Here is a 13,801-nt window from a genome sequence, read left to right as displayed (position 1 = left end):
TCATGCGAGCTGAGCCTTTGTCTCACACAACCCAAAACTTAACTCTTTCCCTACCTGCTTATACCTTGTACACTTTCTCATTGCCAACGTCCTGGACAATCTCAACATGACTTCCCAACTCCTACACTCGAAGGACTGAGCGATGAAGGCAAGAGTGCCAAATGCCTTTTTAAACACCCTGCCTGTATGTGACGCAAACTTCAAAGAATTACATACCTGGGTCCCTCTGTTCTACAACACTACCCAAGGCCCAATCATTCAATGTATGAGCCCTACCCTTGTTTGTATGACCAAAATGGAATACCTTGCACTTATCTAAATTGAACTCCATCTGCTAGTTTTCAGCCCATTGACCAATTTGATCAAAGTCCCTTTGTAATCTTAGAAAACCTTTTTTCACTGTCTACAATGCTATCAATTTTGGTGTTGTCCACAAACTTACTAGCCATACCTTCTATATTCTCATCCAAATCATTTATATAAATGACCAACAAAAGAGGATTGAGAACCAATCCCTGTGGAGCACTGCTGGTCACAGGCCTCCAGTCCAAAAAGCAACCTTCCACCATTACTCTCTCCAATTATGTGTCCAGTTGGCAAGCTCACCCTGAATCCCATGTAACCTAACTTTACTAATCAGTCTACCATATGGAACCTTGTCAAAGGCTTTACCAAAATCCAAATAAACAACATCTTCTGCTCTGTCATCATCAACTTGTCTGGTTACATAGTCTCAAAACTCAAATCAAGTTTGTGTGAGAGTATTTTTCTTGCACAAAACCATGCATGTCTATCCCTAATCAATTTTTGTGTCTAAATGTCCATAAATCCTATCTTTTCTAATCGCCTCCAAGAATTTACCCATGATTGAAGTCAGACTCTCCGGTCTGTAGTTCGCTGATTTCTCCTTACAGCCTTAAACCAGGGTACATCATTGGCCACCCTGCTGTCATTAGGCACTTCACCCATGGTTATAGATGACGCAAATATTTCTGCTAGGGATCTCATTGTTTCCTCTGTTACTTCCCACAATGTCTGGGATGCATTTGATCAGGTCCTGGATAATTATCCTCCTTTTATATTCTGTAACACCTCCCAAACTTCCTCTTGGGTAATATGAACTGTTTTTAAAATGTCAAAAGTTTATTTCTCTGCATTCTCTTGCATATTTAACAAATTCTTCACCATCCAAACCTTTACCACTATGGTAACCCCAGCCAATGTTCGGAATGAAAATCCACCATTATTACAACCTTATTATGCTTTCATATATCTGAGATCTCTTTGAATTCGGTCGTGATAGTTATGTTCTTGTGTAACCACGCTATTACAAACATAATGCAATATTAATAACACTTAAGGTTTTGGCAATCTAATCATGATATATCCAGTGCATGTGCTACAAGTTGGCATTTTAGAAAGTATTCCCGATCCACCAATTTGCATAAAAGAAATATGTGTTATAGCAGAGCTGCCTGAATTTGTTTTTCAATTTCCCTCTTACTATGGGGGAGGGGCTATAGTAGAGGGAGATTAGATTACTGACAGTGTGGAAACAGGCCCTTCAGCCCAACCCATCCAGACACATTCCCCTCATTTACTCCTGACGAATCAATCTGAACACCACGGCAATTTAGCATGGCCAATTCACCTAACCTGCACATCTTTGGACTGTGGGAGGAAACAGGAGCACCTGGAGGAAACCCACGCAGACACAGGGAGAATGTGCGAACTCCCACAGACAGTTGCCCGAGGCGGGAATTGAACCCGGGTCTCTAGTGCTGTGAGGCAGCAGTGCTAACCACTGAGCCACCGTACCAACCCAGACAATCCCATCAATGTGATCTTTCCTTTTTTTTTGTAATTTTTACCCATATCTTTTGACTTGGATGATTTTTCAAAAATATCTTCTCTATCGGTTATCTTAATTACAGGATATCTTTCCTCTTGCATTGATCCAATATGAGTTGCATCGCCAGTGATCTTTCCTTTGTAAGTTGAGGGTGTTCACTGATGATGTCAAGAATCTTGAACAATGTGCATCCTCATATACTGAAGCAGTATGTGTTCAATCGTAGCAAAACCTGGACAACCTTCTGGTTAGTGGCAAGTAATATTTGCAAGATATATATGTCAGACAGTGCATATCTTGATCGAGAAAATCCAACCACAACTTGTTGACATTTAGTGACGCTCCCATTTATGAATCCCCCATTACTGACATCCTAAGAGTTGCCATTGACCAGCTATTGTATAGGCCTAACACATAAAAGAATGTAAATAGGTTTGTGAGAGCAGGTTGGAGACTGGAAATTGTACTGAGTAATTCGCTTCCTGACTCCACAAAGTCTATCCACCGTCTGCAAGGAACAAGTCAGCAGTATGGTGGAATAGTCTGCACTTAGATGGTTGCAGTTACAACAGTGCTCAAGAAGCTCAATGCCAAACCGGATAAAACGATGTGCTTAATTGTGGCAGATGGAGTTTAATTCAGATAAGTACGAGGTGCTGCAGTTTAGGAAAGCAAATCTTAGCAGGACTAATACACTTAATGGTAAGGTCCTGGGGAGTGTTGATGAACAGAGACCTTGGAATGCAAGTTCATAGCTCCTTGAAAGTGGACTCGCAGGTAGATAGCATAGTGAAGAAGGCGTTTGGCATGCTTTCTTTTATTGGTCAGAGTATTGAGTACAGGAGTTGGGAGGTCATGTTGCGGCTGTACAGGCCACTGTTGGAATATTGCATGCAGTTCTGGTCTCCTTCCTATCGGAAAGATGTTGTGAAACTTGAAAGGGTTCAGAAAAGATTTGCAAGGATGTTGCCAGGGTAGAGGATTTGAGCTATTGGGAGAGGCTGAACGGGCTGGGGCTTTTTCCCTGGAGCGTCTGAGGTTGAGAGGTGACCTTATAGAGGTTCATAAAATCGTAAGGGGCATGGATAGGATTAATAGGCAAAGTCTTTTCCTTGAGGTCCAGAAGTCCAGACCTAGAGGGGATAGGTTTAAGGTGAGAGGGGAAAGATATAAAAGAGACCTACGGGGCGACGTTTTCACACACAGGATGGTACATGTATGGAATGAGCTGCCAGAAGAAGTGGTACAACTGGTACAACTGCAACATTTAAGAGGCATTTGGATGGGTATATGAATAGGAAGGAATTGGAGGGATATGGGCCGGGTGCTGGCAGGTGGGACTAGATTGGGTTGGGATATCTGGTCAGCATGGGCGGGTTGGACCGAAGGGTCTGTTTCCATGCTGTACATCTGTATGACTCTGTGACTCTTTGACTCTGATCTAACACCTTCACCTTTTCTCTATTTTTATTACCAGCGTTAATTCAAGGAACAAACCAGATAATTAGGACTGTTATCACCTGCATGTTCCCCTCCACTGTCACTGGGTCAAACTTACGGAATTCCCTGACAAACAGTACTTTGGGTGTCGGTATGCCCCAAGAACGGCAGTTCAAGACGGTAGTTCACTACCACTTTGTTGAGGGCAGTTAGGGATGGGCAATAAATGTTTGCCGAGCCAGTCACGTCCATGTCCTGTGATTGAATTTAAAAACAAATAGTCTTCATGTTAAATTGTCCATAGTGTTAGGTGCATTAGTTAGGGGGGAATGGATCTGGGTGGGTTACTCTTCGGAGGGTCGGTGTGGACTAGTTGGGCCGAAGGGCCTGTTTCCACACTGTAAGGAATCTAATATAATTTTATCCAGCTTCAAGTTCGCATGAATTTGGACTTGGAGTACTTAGCACATTATGGCTTTGTCGATCCTGAAAAAATCTAATTCGTAAGAAGAGTCATTTTGGAGTCAGTTAATTCTGTTTCTTTCTCCACAGATAGTATCAGATCTGCTGAGTTTTTCCAGCATTTTGTATTTGTTTCAGATTTCCAGCAACTGCGTTATTTCACGTTTTATTTATTTTGTATTAGTTCTTACCAATACCAGAGTTGAGTCATAAGCCTGAACCTGATCCTCTGGTCATTGTTTTAATTCTCTATCCCAGCTTTTTTTTGGTTAAGCAAATAGTAGCCTTTCAAACTTGATGTGGAGTTCAGCAATTTTCAGATCATCATTTCTGCTCGAATTTTTTTAAATATTAGCAGTGGATAATGTTTCAGCTATAGTGTTCCCATTTACATGTTCTTGATACCTATTTTGTTGCTTGCATGATTTAGAAATAGAATATAAGATAAGAGTTGGTGTACTTATGACAAGTGTCAGGTAAAACATACAGTTGAAAACATAGGAACACAGAAGGTACACAGAGAAAGTGACGTATATTAGAGAAGCAAACATGAGTTTGTTATGACTGACACTTAACATAAAGGGTTATCTCAAAGTCTTCTGGGGTATATAGGTAGTAAGAGGGTGATAAAAGGAGGAGTTGTGCTGATTGTGGACCAACACATAAAAACTGGGCTAAGACCAAGGTATCAAATGGATACTTTGCATCTGTCTTTAGACCATAGTGACGCAAGTGTCACTAGAAGAGTTCAAAATTGATAAAAGATGCATTGGATGGACTGTTGGTTCTTAATGTTGTCAAGTCACCTGGATCAGATTTAATGATCCAAAGATGCTGAATGAAGTGAAAATGGAAATTGGAAGGGAACAAGCCACTATCTTCCATTCTTCCCTAGATGACAGAAGTGTCAAAACATTGGAGATTACAATCATTATGGCAATTAATGCCAGTCAGTTTAACTTCACTGGTGGGGAAGTTTCTAGAAATAATTATTCAAGATGAAATTAGTAGCCATATGGGAAAAGGTAGGTTCATTAGGAAGAGCCATCATGCATTTCTGAAGGTGAAATTGTTCATTGACTAACTTTCAGAAGTTTAGTGAAGAGGTAACTGGAGGAAATAATAAAGGTAATGCTATTAATGTGATCTACACAGTCTTCCAGAAGATGTTGGGCACAGCACAACCCAATAGGCCTGTGTGGCACATAACAACTTTTGGAATAAAATGGACCTTATTAACGTGGATATAAAATAGGCTGTGATAGGCAACCAAGAGTAATGATCAATGAATATTTTTCCAGCTGAGAGTTTATAGTGGAGTTCACAAGAGCTCAGGATTGGAATTCGTGTTTTTCCTGATTACATTGAATTATTCTCAATATTATTGTGCTGGGATTAGTCACAGCGATTATAGACTAGGTGGATTTGGAAGCTTTACCAATGGAAAGGAGAAGACGGAGCTTTAAAAAGCTCATAATTTAATGGTTTGAGTGGATAGATAGCAAATGAACTTTCACATGGAGAAGTGTGAGGTGATGCATTTTGGCAGGAAGAGCATGGACTGATGGCATAAAATAAGGGATATAGTTCTAAAGGGGCTGCTGGAGCCAAGGGATCTGGGTGTATGTGTGCACAGATCATTGAAAGTAGTCATTTGAAGGAAGCAAGATAGACGAAGGGTAGAGCGCCCTGGGCTTTTTTAAGTGGGATATCAAGTACAAAAACAAGAAGCTGATGCTGAACCTGTGCAGAAATTAGCTAGCTTTCAGCTGGAGTTGCACAGAGTCCAGAGTTTTGGGATTGAAGGTGATTCGGCAGTTTGGAACAGAAATCGGCGAGCTGAGGAAAAAAACAGGGTGGTGGTTGATGGGAAATGTACATCCTGGGCTCAGTTACCAGTGGTGTGCCGCAAAGATCTGTTTTGGGATCACTGCTGTTTGTCATTTTTATAAATGATCTGGAGGTGGACGTAGAAGGATGGGTTAGTAAATTTGCTGATGACCTGAAGGTAGGCAGAGGTGTGGATAGTGCTGAAGAATGTTGTGGGTTACAGAGAGACATAGATAAGTTGCAGAGCTGGGCTGAGAAGTGGCAAATGGAGTTTAATGCAGAAAAGTGTGAAGTAGTTCACTTCGGAAGAAGTAACAGGAATGTGGAGTACTGGGTTAAAATAAAATCTTTTGGCTGTGGAAGTAAACAGAAAGATCTCTATGTCCAGGTGCATAAATCCCTGAAAATTGCCACTCATGTTGATAGGATTATTAAGAAGGCATATGGTGTGTTGGCGTTTTATTGGTAGGGGGATTGGGTTTCGAAGCCACGAGGTCATAATTCAGTTGTACAAACTGTAAGGGTGCACCTGGAGTAATGCGTACAGTTCTGGTCATCACGTTCTAGGAAGGGTGTGTAAGCTTTGGAAAGGGTTCAGAGGAGATTTACTAGGATGTTGCCTGGTATGGAGGGAAGGTATTATGTGGAAAGGCTGAGGGAACTGAAGCTGTTTTCATTGGAGTGGTGAAGGTTGAGAGGTGACTTAATTGAGACGTATAAGGTAATCAGAGATTTGATAGGGTGGACAGTGAGAGCCTTTTTCCTCGGATGGTGAAGGCTAACACGAGAGGATACGTTTAGGACAGATGTTGGGGTAATTTCTTTACTTGGAGAGTAATAGGGGCGTTGAAATGGCCTGTCTACAACAGTAGTAGACTCGCTGACATGAAGGGCATTTAAATGGGCTTTGGACATCGATATGGATAAGAATGGAATGATGTAGGTTGGATGGGCATTAGATTAATTTCACAGATCGGTGCAACATTGAGGGCTGAAGGGCCTGTACTGCGCTGTAATGTTCTATGTTTTATGAAGTATTTTGCACAGTTATGCAGAGTATACCTTAAGAAGGATGTGAACACATTGGACAGGATGCAGAAGAGATGTACAATGGTTCCAGTGATGAGAAACCACAGTCATGAGAGTACATTGGAGAGGTTGTGGCTGTTTCCTTGGTAAGGAAAGTGCAAAGAGCAGGTTGTATAGAATAGATTGAGAGAAACTGTACCTGATCATAAAAAGATCAAGAGCAAGAGGGCACAGATTTAATTGATTTGCAAGAGAAACAAATGTGATAGGAGAAAAATATGTTTACTCAAGAACTAGTAAGAGTCTGGTATGCTCATTTGTGGGCTGGTGAGATGGATTGAATGGGAGAAAGTGAGGACTGCAGATGCTGGAGATGAGAGTTGAGCGTGGTGCTGGAAAGCACAGCAGGTCAGGAGGAGCAGGAGAATCGACGTTTCGGGCAAAAGCCCTTCATCAGGAATAAGTTGAAGGGCTTTTGCCTGAAACGTCTATTTTCCTGCTCCTCGGATGCTGCCTGACCTGCTGTGCTTTTCTAGCACGACCCACTCAAGAGAGACTGATGGCCTCCCCTGCTGTAAACCTACTGTAATTCTGTGATGACCGTACAAGACAGAAGAGGACTATCATTACTTCTGTTTTGTAATCTCTCCTTTCTTGAACCTTAACACAGACTTTCCCTTTTATCTTTATACTCCTCCACCTTCCTCTGCATCAGCTTTCTTAAAATCTGTTGTAACTTTCCAGAAACTGTTTTCAAGCTCTGACAAAAATTTAATCATTTGAAATATTCACTTTTTAAAAAATCTGTAATATTACTGGCAGATCTGGTGACTATTTCCAGTGTGTTTAGTTGCTTCAGATTTCCTACATGCACAATGTTTTGCTTGTCTCCCATTGTATATCATGCAGATGTACTTGTAAACTCTATCGGTCTGGCGTTTAAGCAATTAAATCTACTTTCTGTTTCTTGTTGGCGAATTGATTATGCAGATTGCTTCCAGATCAATGCATGTTAATTATAGACCAATGGATCCCGCCTCATTCCTTATTTAGGTTTCCTCACTTTCATGAGGATGTAAATTTATTAATTTTTAAAAGCCCATGCTGAAAATTGCCTACAGTTAGATAATAGGATATTTCAAATGCAATTTTTGTTTTTAAAATAACTTGCAATCCCACTCTACACTATCTCAGTCTGCTTCTTTCTGTCGTGCCTTATAACTCCATCCCCAGAAAACTAACTAATGCATAACTCCCTGAAGGAAGCTAAAGAAAACAAAAATTGAAGGCAGTGGAGATTCATCAGTTTATTCCCAAACATTGTTTGGAATGCTCAATAGTGATCCGTGAGGCCAAGAATAAACTAATGAATGTGTCCTCTTCATGATCTTTCTTCAATTTGAGCAGAAACAAGATTAAGGAAGTCTTACATTACCACACCTTTTTACTTGACAGTGGGAACATGAGAGGCATGTGTCATTTTGGTTCATTGTGCTGTAATGTTAAAAGATTAAATGGGACTATCTTTCTGGACATGAATATAATAGAGTTAAACTGCACTCAGTGAACATTCAGGAAGTGGCTTGGGATGACATTGATGCAAGATCGTGGATGGCTCGTGCTCCAATTGGACAGTCATTTGCTACTACACTCCTATTATCATATTAAACTATCATTCAATCTCTTCCATTCAGAAATGCTTTCAAGCCATCCCCCAAAGCTAGAACACCTTACACCTGCATTTTCTTGGAGAATCTCTGAGTCAGGAAATATCTGCATAACGATTCCTCAGGATTAGGGCATTAGCATTTGCATTATCTCAGGATGATCTCATCCTACCATTTTACCTAGGGTAACATGTGACTGTGAATGACTGGGGGTTGTCTTGAGTGGCATGTGACTGTGGGGGCATGGCCAGAGTATCTATAAGCATGACCAACTGACCTGTATAAAGGGGATGTTTTTTCTTTCTTCAGGGCCTCCCTTTGACCCAACTTCGCATGCCTGCAAAGAGGGTCCAAGGGATCACCTGGTTTGTACAAGCTTTAATAAACTTTAACTGTTCACAGAAGTTGGTGTCCGCAAATTGCATATCATGTGTGAAACCTCTGGAATAGAACCAAACAGTGCACTGACTGACAAAAAGTCTGTCTTCAAGAGGACGGTACGGTGGCTCAGTGATTAGCACTGCTGCCTCACAGCTCCAGGGACTGAGGTTCAATTCCAGCCTCAGGTGACTGCCTGTCTGTCACAGACACATTTTCCCCGTATCTGCGTGGGTTTCCTTCGGGTGCTCTGGTTTCCTCCCACAGTCTAGTAGATGTGCAGGTTAGGTGAATTGGCCTGACTAAATTGCCTGTAGTGTTCGGTGCATTAGTCAGAGGGAAATGGATCTGGGTGGGTTACTGTTCGGAGGGTCAGTGTGGACTTGTTGGGCTGAAGGGCCTGTTTCCACACTGTTGGTGTGCGAGGGTTCTTGTGAAGGATTAACAGTTATTGCATTTGTAAATTTATGGTAAAATAATAATTGTGGCTTTTCCAATTGCTCAATAAGCTCATTGGGTAGTACTGAAGTGTACAGACTAGAAGTTCTCTGAGTACCTGATGTGCGTTAGAACATAGAACATTCCAGCACAGTACAGGCCCTTTGGCCCTCTGTTGCACCAATGGTCTGGATGATAAAGTTGTCATTAATGGCTTTTGATTAAGCTCAAGTTGATAATGGATGTCCAGAAATAAGAGGAAGTATGTTTGTTTGAGTATTGAATGAGAATTGTCTATTTTGGTGATGTCTTGTAGTTGAGCAGTCTGCCCTGACTACGGATCCTCACTTTGGCTGTGAAGCAGTTCTGTACATTTGCGCTACGTTGTTTAATTTGTTTTGACGTGATTTGTGAAAGACTGATTCGCTATATTACTTGCTAAAGGTTGCCGTCGATATCGTTTCTGGGGTGTACAACTGTATGCTGCCTATTATGTCTTTTCTTTTTTCTTTTACAAAGAGCTTGATCCTAACCAGCTTTTTCTTTCTCTGTTTTCCCCACAGTTTGTATTCTGTCTGAACATGGATACGAGCAGTGTTGCAGAATCTACAAACTGTCTTCCTAACGAAAATGCTGCAAATAAAAGCAGTGATATCTCAACTTCTGCAGATATGAATATTTCATTCGATGCATCAGAGTCTTGTTCAGAAAGGGAACAGAGTTCCACTACTGATGAAACCGGTTCCCTTAAGACACCGCCTGTTAATGAGCAAGTCACAGTAAAGTTGAATACTGATGGAGGTAATGAGGTATGGATTAAACCGAAAAGCTTCAGTGAAGGAAACGGTGAAAGAAGAGAATTGGGGGCTTTTTATAATGACTCTCCTTCAGGGAAAGGACACACTGGACCTTCGGTGTACAGATTGAATGATCCTTGCGGTGCAGATGATGAGGGGAGCACTATGGACTATTTGTTACAGTCGGTGGAGTCTACATGCAACAAAGATGCGGTCGATATGAAAGAGGACACTGACGACAACATTGCCGTAGATTCTTCTCATGGCCACCCTGAGCATGTGGACATAATCGCAAAAACAGAACTCTCAGAATCAACACACCAACCTGACACACCTGCAGATGTTGCAGCTCAACAAGGAAATTTGGGAACTGGGCCAAATCTGGAAGAGATTGATCTAAAGACAGATAACTCTTCACAGCCGCTCCCCGATCTGGCTAGATCACCAGTGCCAGAGGAGGAAGAGGCAGAGGTGCTTTGTGATATAAAGACTGTGGAAGATTCTGAGGACACAAAAACCGCCAGAAAGCGTGATATACAATGCAGTGAGTCAGATGGAAAAGAAGGTGACACCTGTGAGACTCCGCCAAAAATAACTTCCCGTGTGGTAACTTCGCCAGAAACTGTTAAAGGTCAGTACCTTTTCATTTTCTAAATTGGCATTCACAGCTGCTTGTGATAGGCTAGTAGGTAAATATGGTGCCTAATCTTAGTTTCTTATTTGGTCTTCTTTCTCGGTTATTCAGCTGTTTGTTGAACAGCATAAGTTATGAAATAATTCTGATGAAAGCAGTTTGTTTCAATTAATAATCACTTCCGATTAGTGAACTAGGAAAAATGCTTTTTAATTCACCTATAGTTAAGTTCAAAAAAGCAGTTTGTTCTCCACATTTGTAGGTTTGAAATAAATGTCTGCCTTTGTTTTCTTTGCCTAATAACATTCATGCATATCTCTTATAAAGTCTTTACCAATATGCATTATTTGGGACGGAAGAATTCGTTGTGGAAAGTAAAAGAGTGGGGTAGAGTAGGAGAACTAATGGAATTTCATTTGGGTTATTTAATCTACCTTTTTATTTGGTCAGTCCGGGGTGAGGTGGGGGGGGTGGATTGGCGGGGGTCGGGGGAGAACTGAGATGTTGTAACTAAAAATATGAACCCCTTCAGCAGGAGATTGCATTTTTGGACACCATTGACAGCAGCCGTCACATTTTTTTGTGTTGGAAACATAATGCCTCACTTCTAATCTGCTTCCCATCCATAAATATGCAAATTCAGGCAGAGGTCCTCAAAACCTTAGCGACAAAATTCTTCTCTTTGCTGCAATTGTACTTCATTCAGTCTCCATTCCAAACAATTCCAACTTTATTATGTAACACCATCCAATTCCCTCCCATTTCATTTTGGATTTTGTCCCCATCCCCTAAGTTTTGTTGCTTCCAAGTGGCCCCTGCTCCCATCTGTTCTCCCAGCTCGGATAGCTTTGTGCTGTACTTGCCTTCCTTGGTGTTGTGCTTCAAAGCCAAAGTGTTTGGGCTGCTGTTGCCCATGTAGTTGCTGGTAGTCTCTCTTCTGAAGGAGCAGCCAATACATACATGGAAACTGCACTTCCAGCAGCTGTTAACACCAAAAGAGCACTGCCTTCCAGCAGCTGATCAGTCTTCTCATTTCTGTTCCATCAACAGCTTTCCACATCTTGCCAGATCCTGTGCGGGTACTGGAGAAATGTAGGTTCCATTCTGTGCAGAAGACAGATGAGGGCAGAAACCCAGACACATTCTTGAAGAGAAATTGTTGGCTGCAATCCATAGTTCTTTGTTGAATGCATACTTCAAAACAATTCTAACCTAATGTATGTAGTTACAGATTTCAGTAAAATAGTTTAAGATGATATGGCACTGAAGCTGTGAATAATTAAACTTAAAATATGTAATATAACAGAGTCTAAAAAGAAATCTGCAGAAAATATCAACTTTATGACCATTAGTTCCTGGGCATTTGTTGCATGGAAACAGACTCTGGTTCAACTCATTCCTGCCAAGCAGACATTTCAATCTCACCCAGTCCCATTTGTCGTCATTTGGCTCCTATCCCTCTAAACCCTTCCTGTTCATACATATCTTTTTAATGTTGTAATTGTGCCCACCTCCTCCACTTCCTCTCACAGCTTGTGCCATATATGCACCATCCTCTGCATGGAAATGTTACCTATCAAGTAATTTTAAGAATCTTTTCCCCTCATCTTGAGCCTATGCCCTCTAGTTATGGATTCCCTCACCCTAGGAAAAAGACCTCGGCTATTCACCCTGTGGATGTCCCTCATGATTTTATAAGGTTCTATAAGGTCACCTCTCAGCTCTGACACTTGAGTGGAAAAAAGCCCCAGCCAGTTTTGCCTTTCCCTATTTAGAGTCATAAAGATGTACAGGGAGGAAACAGACCCTTCGGTCCAACTTGTCCATGCCGACCAGATATCCCAACCTAATCTAGTCCCATTTGCCAGCACATGGCCCATATCCCTCCAAACCCTTCCTATTCGTATACCCATCGAGATGCCTTTTAAATGTTCCATTTGTACGAGCCTCCACCACTTCCTCTGGCAGCTCATTCCATACACGCACCACCCTCTGTGTGAAAAAGTTGCACCTTAGGTCCCTTTTATATCTTTCCCCTCTCACCCTAAACCTATGCCCTCTAGTTCTGGACTCCCCCAATCCAGGGCAAAGGCTTTGTCTATTTATCCTATCCATGCCCCTCATGATTTTATAAACCTGTATAAGGTCACCCCTCAGTCTTCGATGCTCCAGGGAAAACAGCCCATAGCCTATTCAGCCATTCCCTAGAACTCAAATCCTCCAACTCTGGCACCACCGTTGTAAATCTTTGCTGAACCCTTTCAAGTTTTAAAACGTCCTTCCGATGTCCTGTACAGCCGCAACGTGATCTCACAACTCCTATACTCAATGCTTTGACAAATAAAGGAAAGCATATGAATGCTGCCTTCACTATTCTATCTACCTGCAACTCTACTTTCAAGAGCATCTGATCAAGATCCTGTTGTAATGTGAGGTAACCTTCTTCGCTGTCCACTCCACTTATTTTGGTGTCATCTGCAAACTTATTAACTATACCTCCTATGTTCATATCCAAACCGTTTATATAAATGAAAAAAAGTAGTGGACCCAGCACCGATCTTTGTGGCACTCCAGTAGCCACAGGCCTCCAGTCTGAAAAACAATCCTCCACCACCACCCTCTGTCTTCTACTTTCGAGCCAGTTCTGTATCCAAATGGCTTGTTCTCCCTGTATTCCATGAGATCTAATCTTGCTAGCCAGTCTCCCATAGAGAACCTTGTTGAATGCCTTACTGAAGTCCATATAGATCACGTTCACAGCTCTGCCCTCATCGATTCTCTTTGTTACTTTCTCAAAAAACTCAATCAAGTTTGTGAGGCTTGATTTTCCATGCACAAAACCATGTTGATAATCCCTAATCAGTCCTTGCCTTTCTAAATACATGTAAATCCTGTCCCTCAGGATTTCCTCCAACAACTCGCTCACCACTGATGTCAGGCTCACCGGTCTATAGTTCCCTGGCATGTCCTTCGTAAACAGTGGCACCACATTAGCCAGCTCCAGTCTTCCAGCACCTCACCTGTGGCTATCGGTGATACAAATAGCTCAGCAAGAGGCCCAGCAATTACTTGCCTAGCTTCCCACAGAGTTTTAGGGTATACCTGATGAGATCCTGGGGATTTATCCACCTTCATGCAGGTCAAGGCACCCAGCACTTCCTCCTCTGTAATACGGACAGTTTTCGAGATGCCACTATCTATTTCCCTACATTCTGTATCTTCCATGTCCTTCACAGTAAACACTGATGCAAAATCCTTGTTTAGTATCTCACCC

The 13,801-nt window shown here is 41.8% G+C and overlaps 1 protein-coding gene across 4 annotated transcripts in view; it reads left to right on the top strand.

Moving 5' to 3' along the window:
• LOC140495980 (zinc finger MYM-type protein 3-like) overlaps positions 1-13,801 on the top strand; it is a 141,481-nt gene that overhangs the window by 25,353 nt on the left and 102,327 nt on the right. For all 4 annotated transcript variants that reach the window (XM_072595358.1, XM_072595359.1, XM_072595355.1 and 1 more), the window contains exon 2: positions 9,660-10,524. In XM_072595358.1, the coding sequence (XP_072451459.1) occupies positions 9,678-10,524 (847 nt within the window). In that variant the 5' untranslated portion in view covers positions 9,660-9,677. The remainder of the gene's footprint in view (positions 1-9,659; positions 10,525-13,801) is intronic.

Source organism: Chiloscyllium punctatum, chromosome 25 (genome assembly GCF_047496795.1).
Source record: "Chiloscyllium punctatum isolate Juve2018m chromosome 25, sChiPun1.3, whole genome shotgun sequence".
Lineage (NCBI taxonomy): Eukaryota > Metazoa > Chordata > Chondrichthyes > Orectolobiformes > Hemiscylliidae > Chiloscyllium > Chiloscyllium punctatum.
Note: the sequence above shows the minus strand (reverse complement) of the source record. Positions and strands in the feature narration are given on the sequence as shown.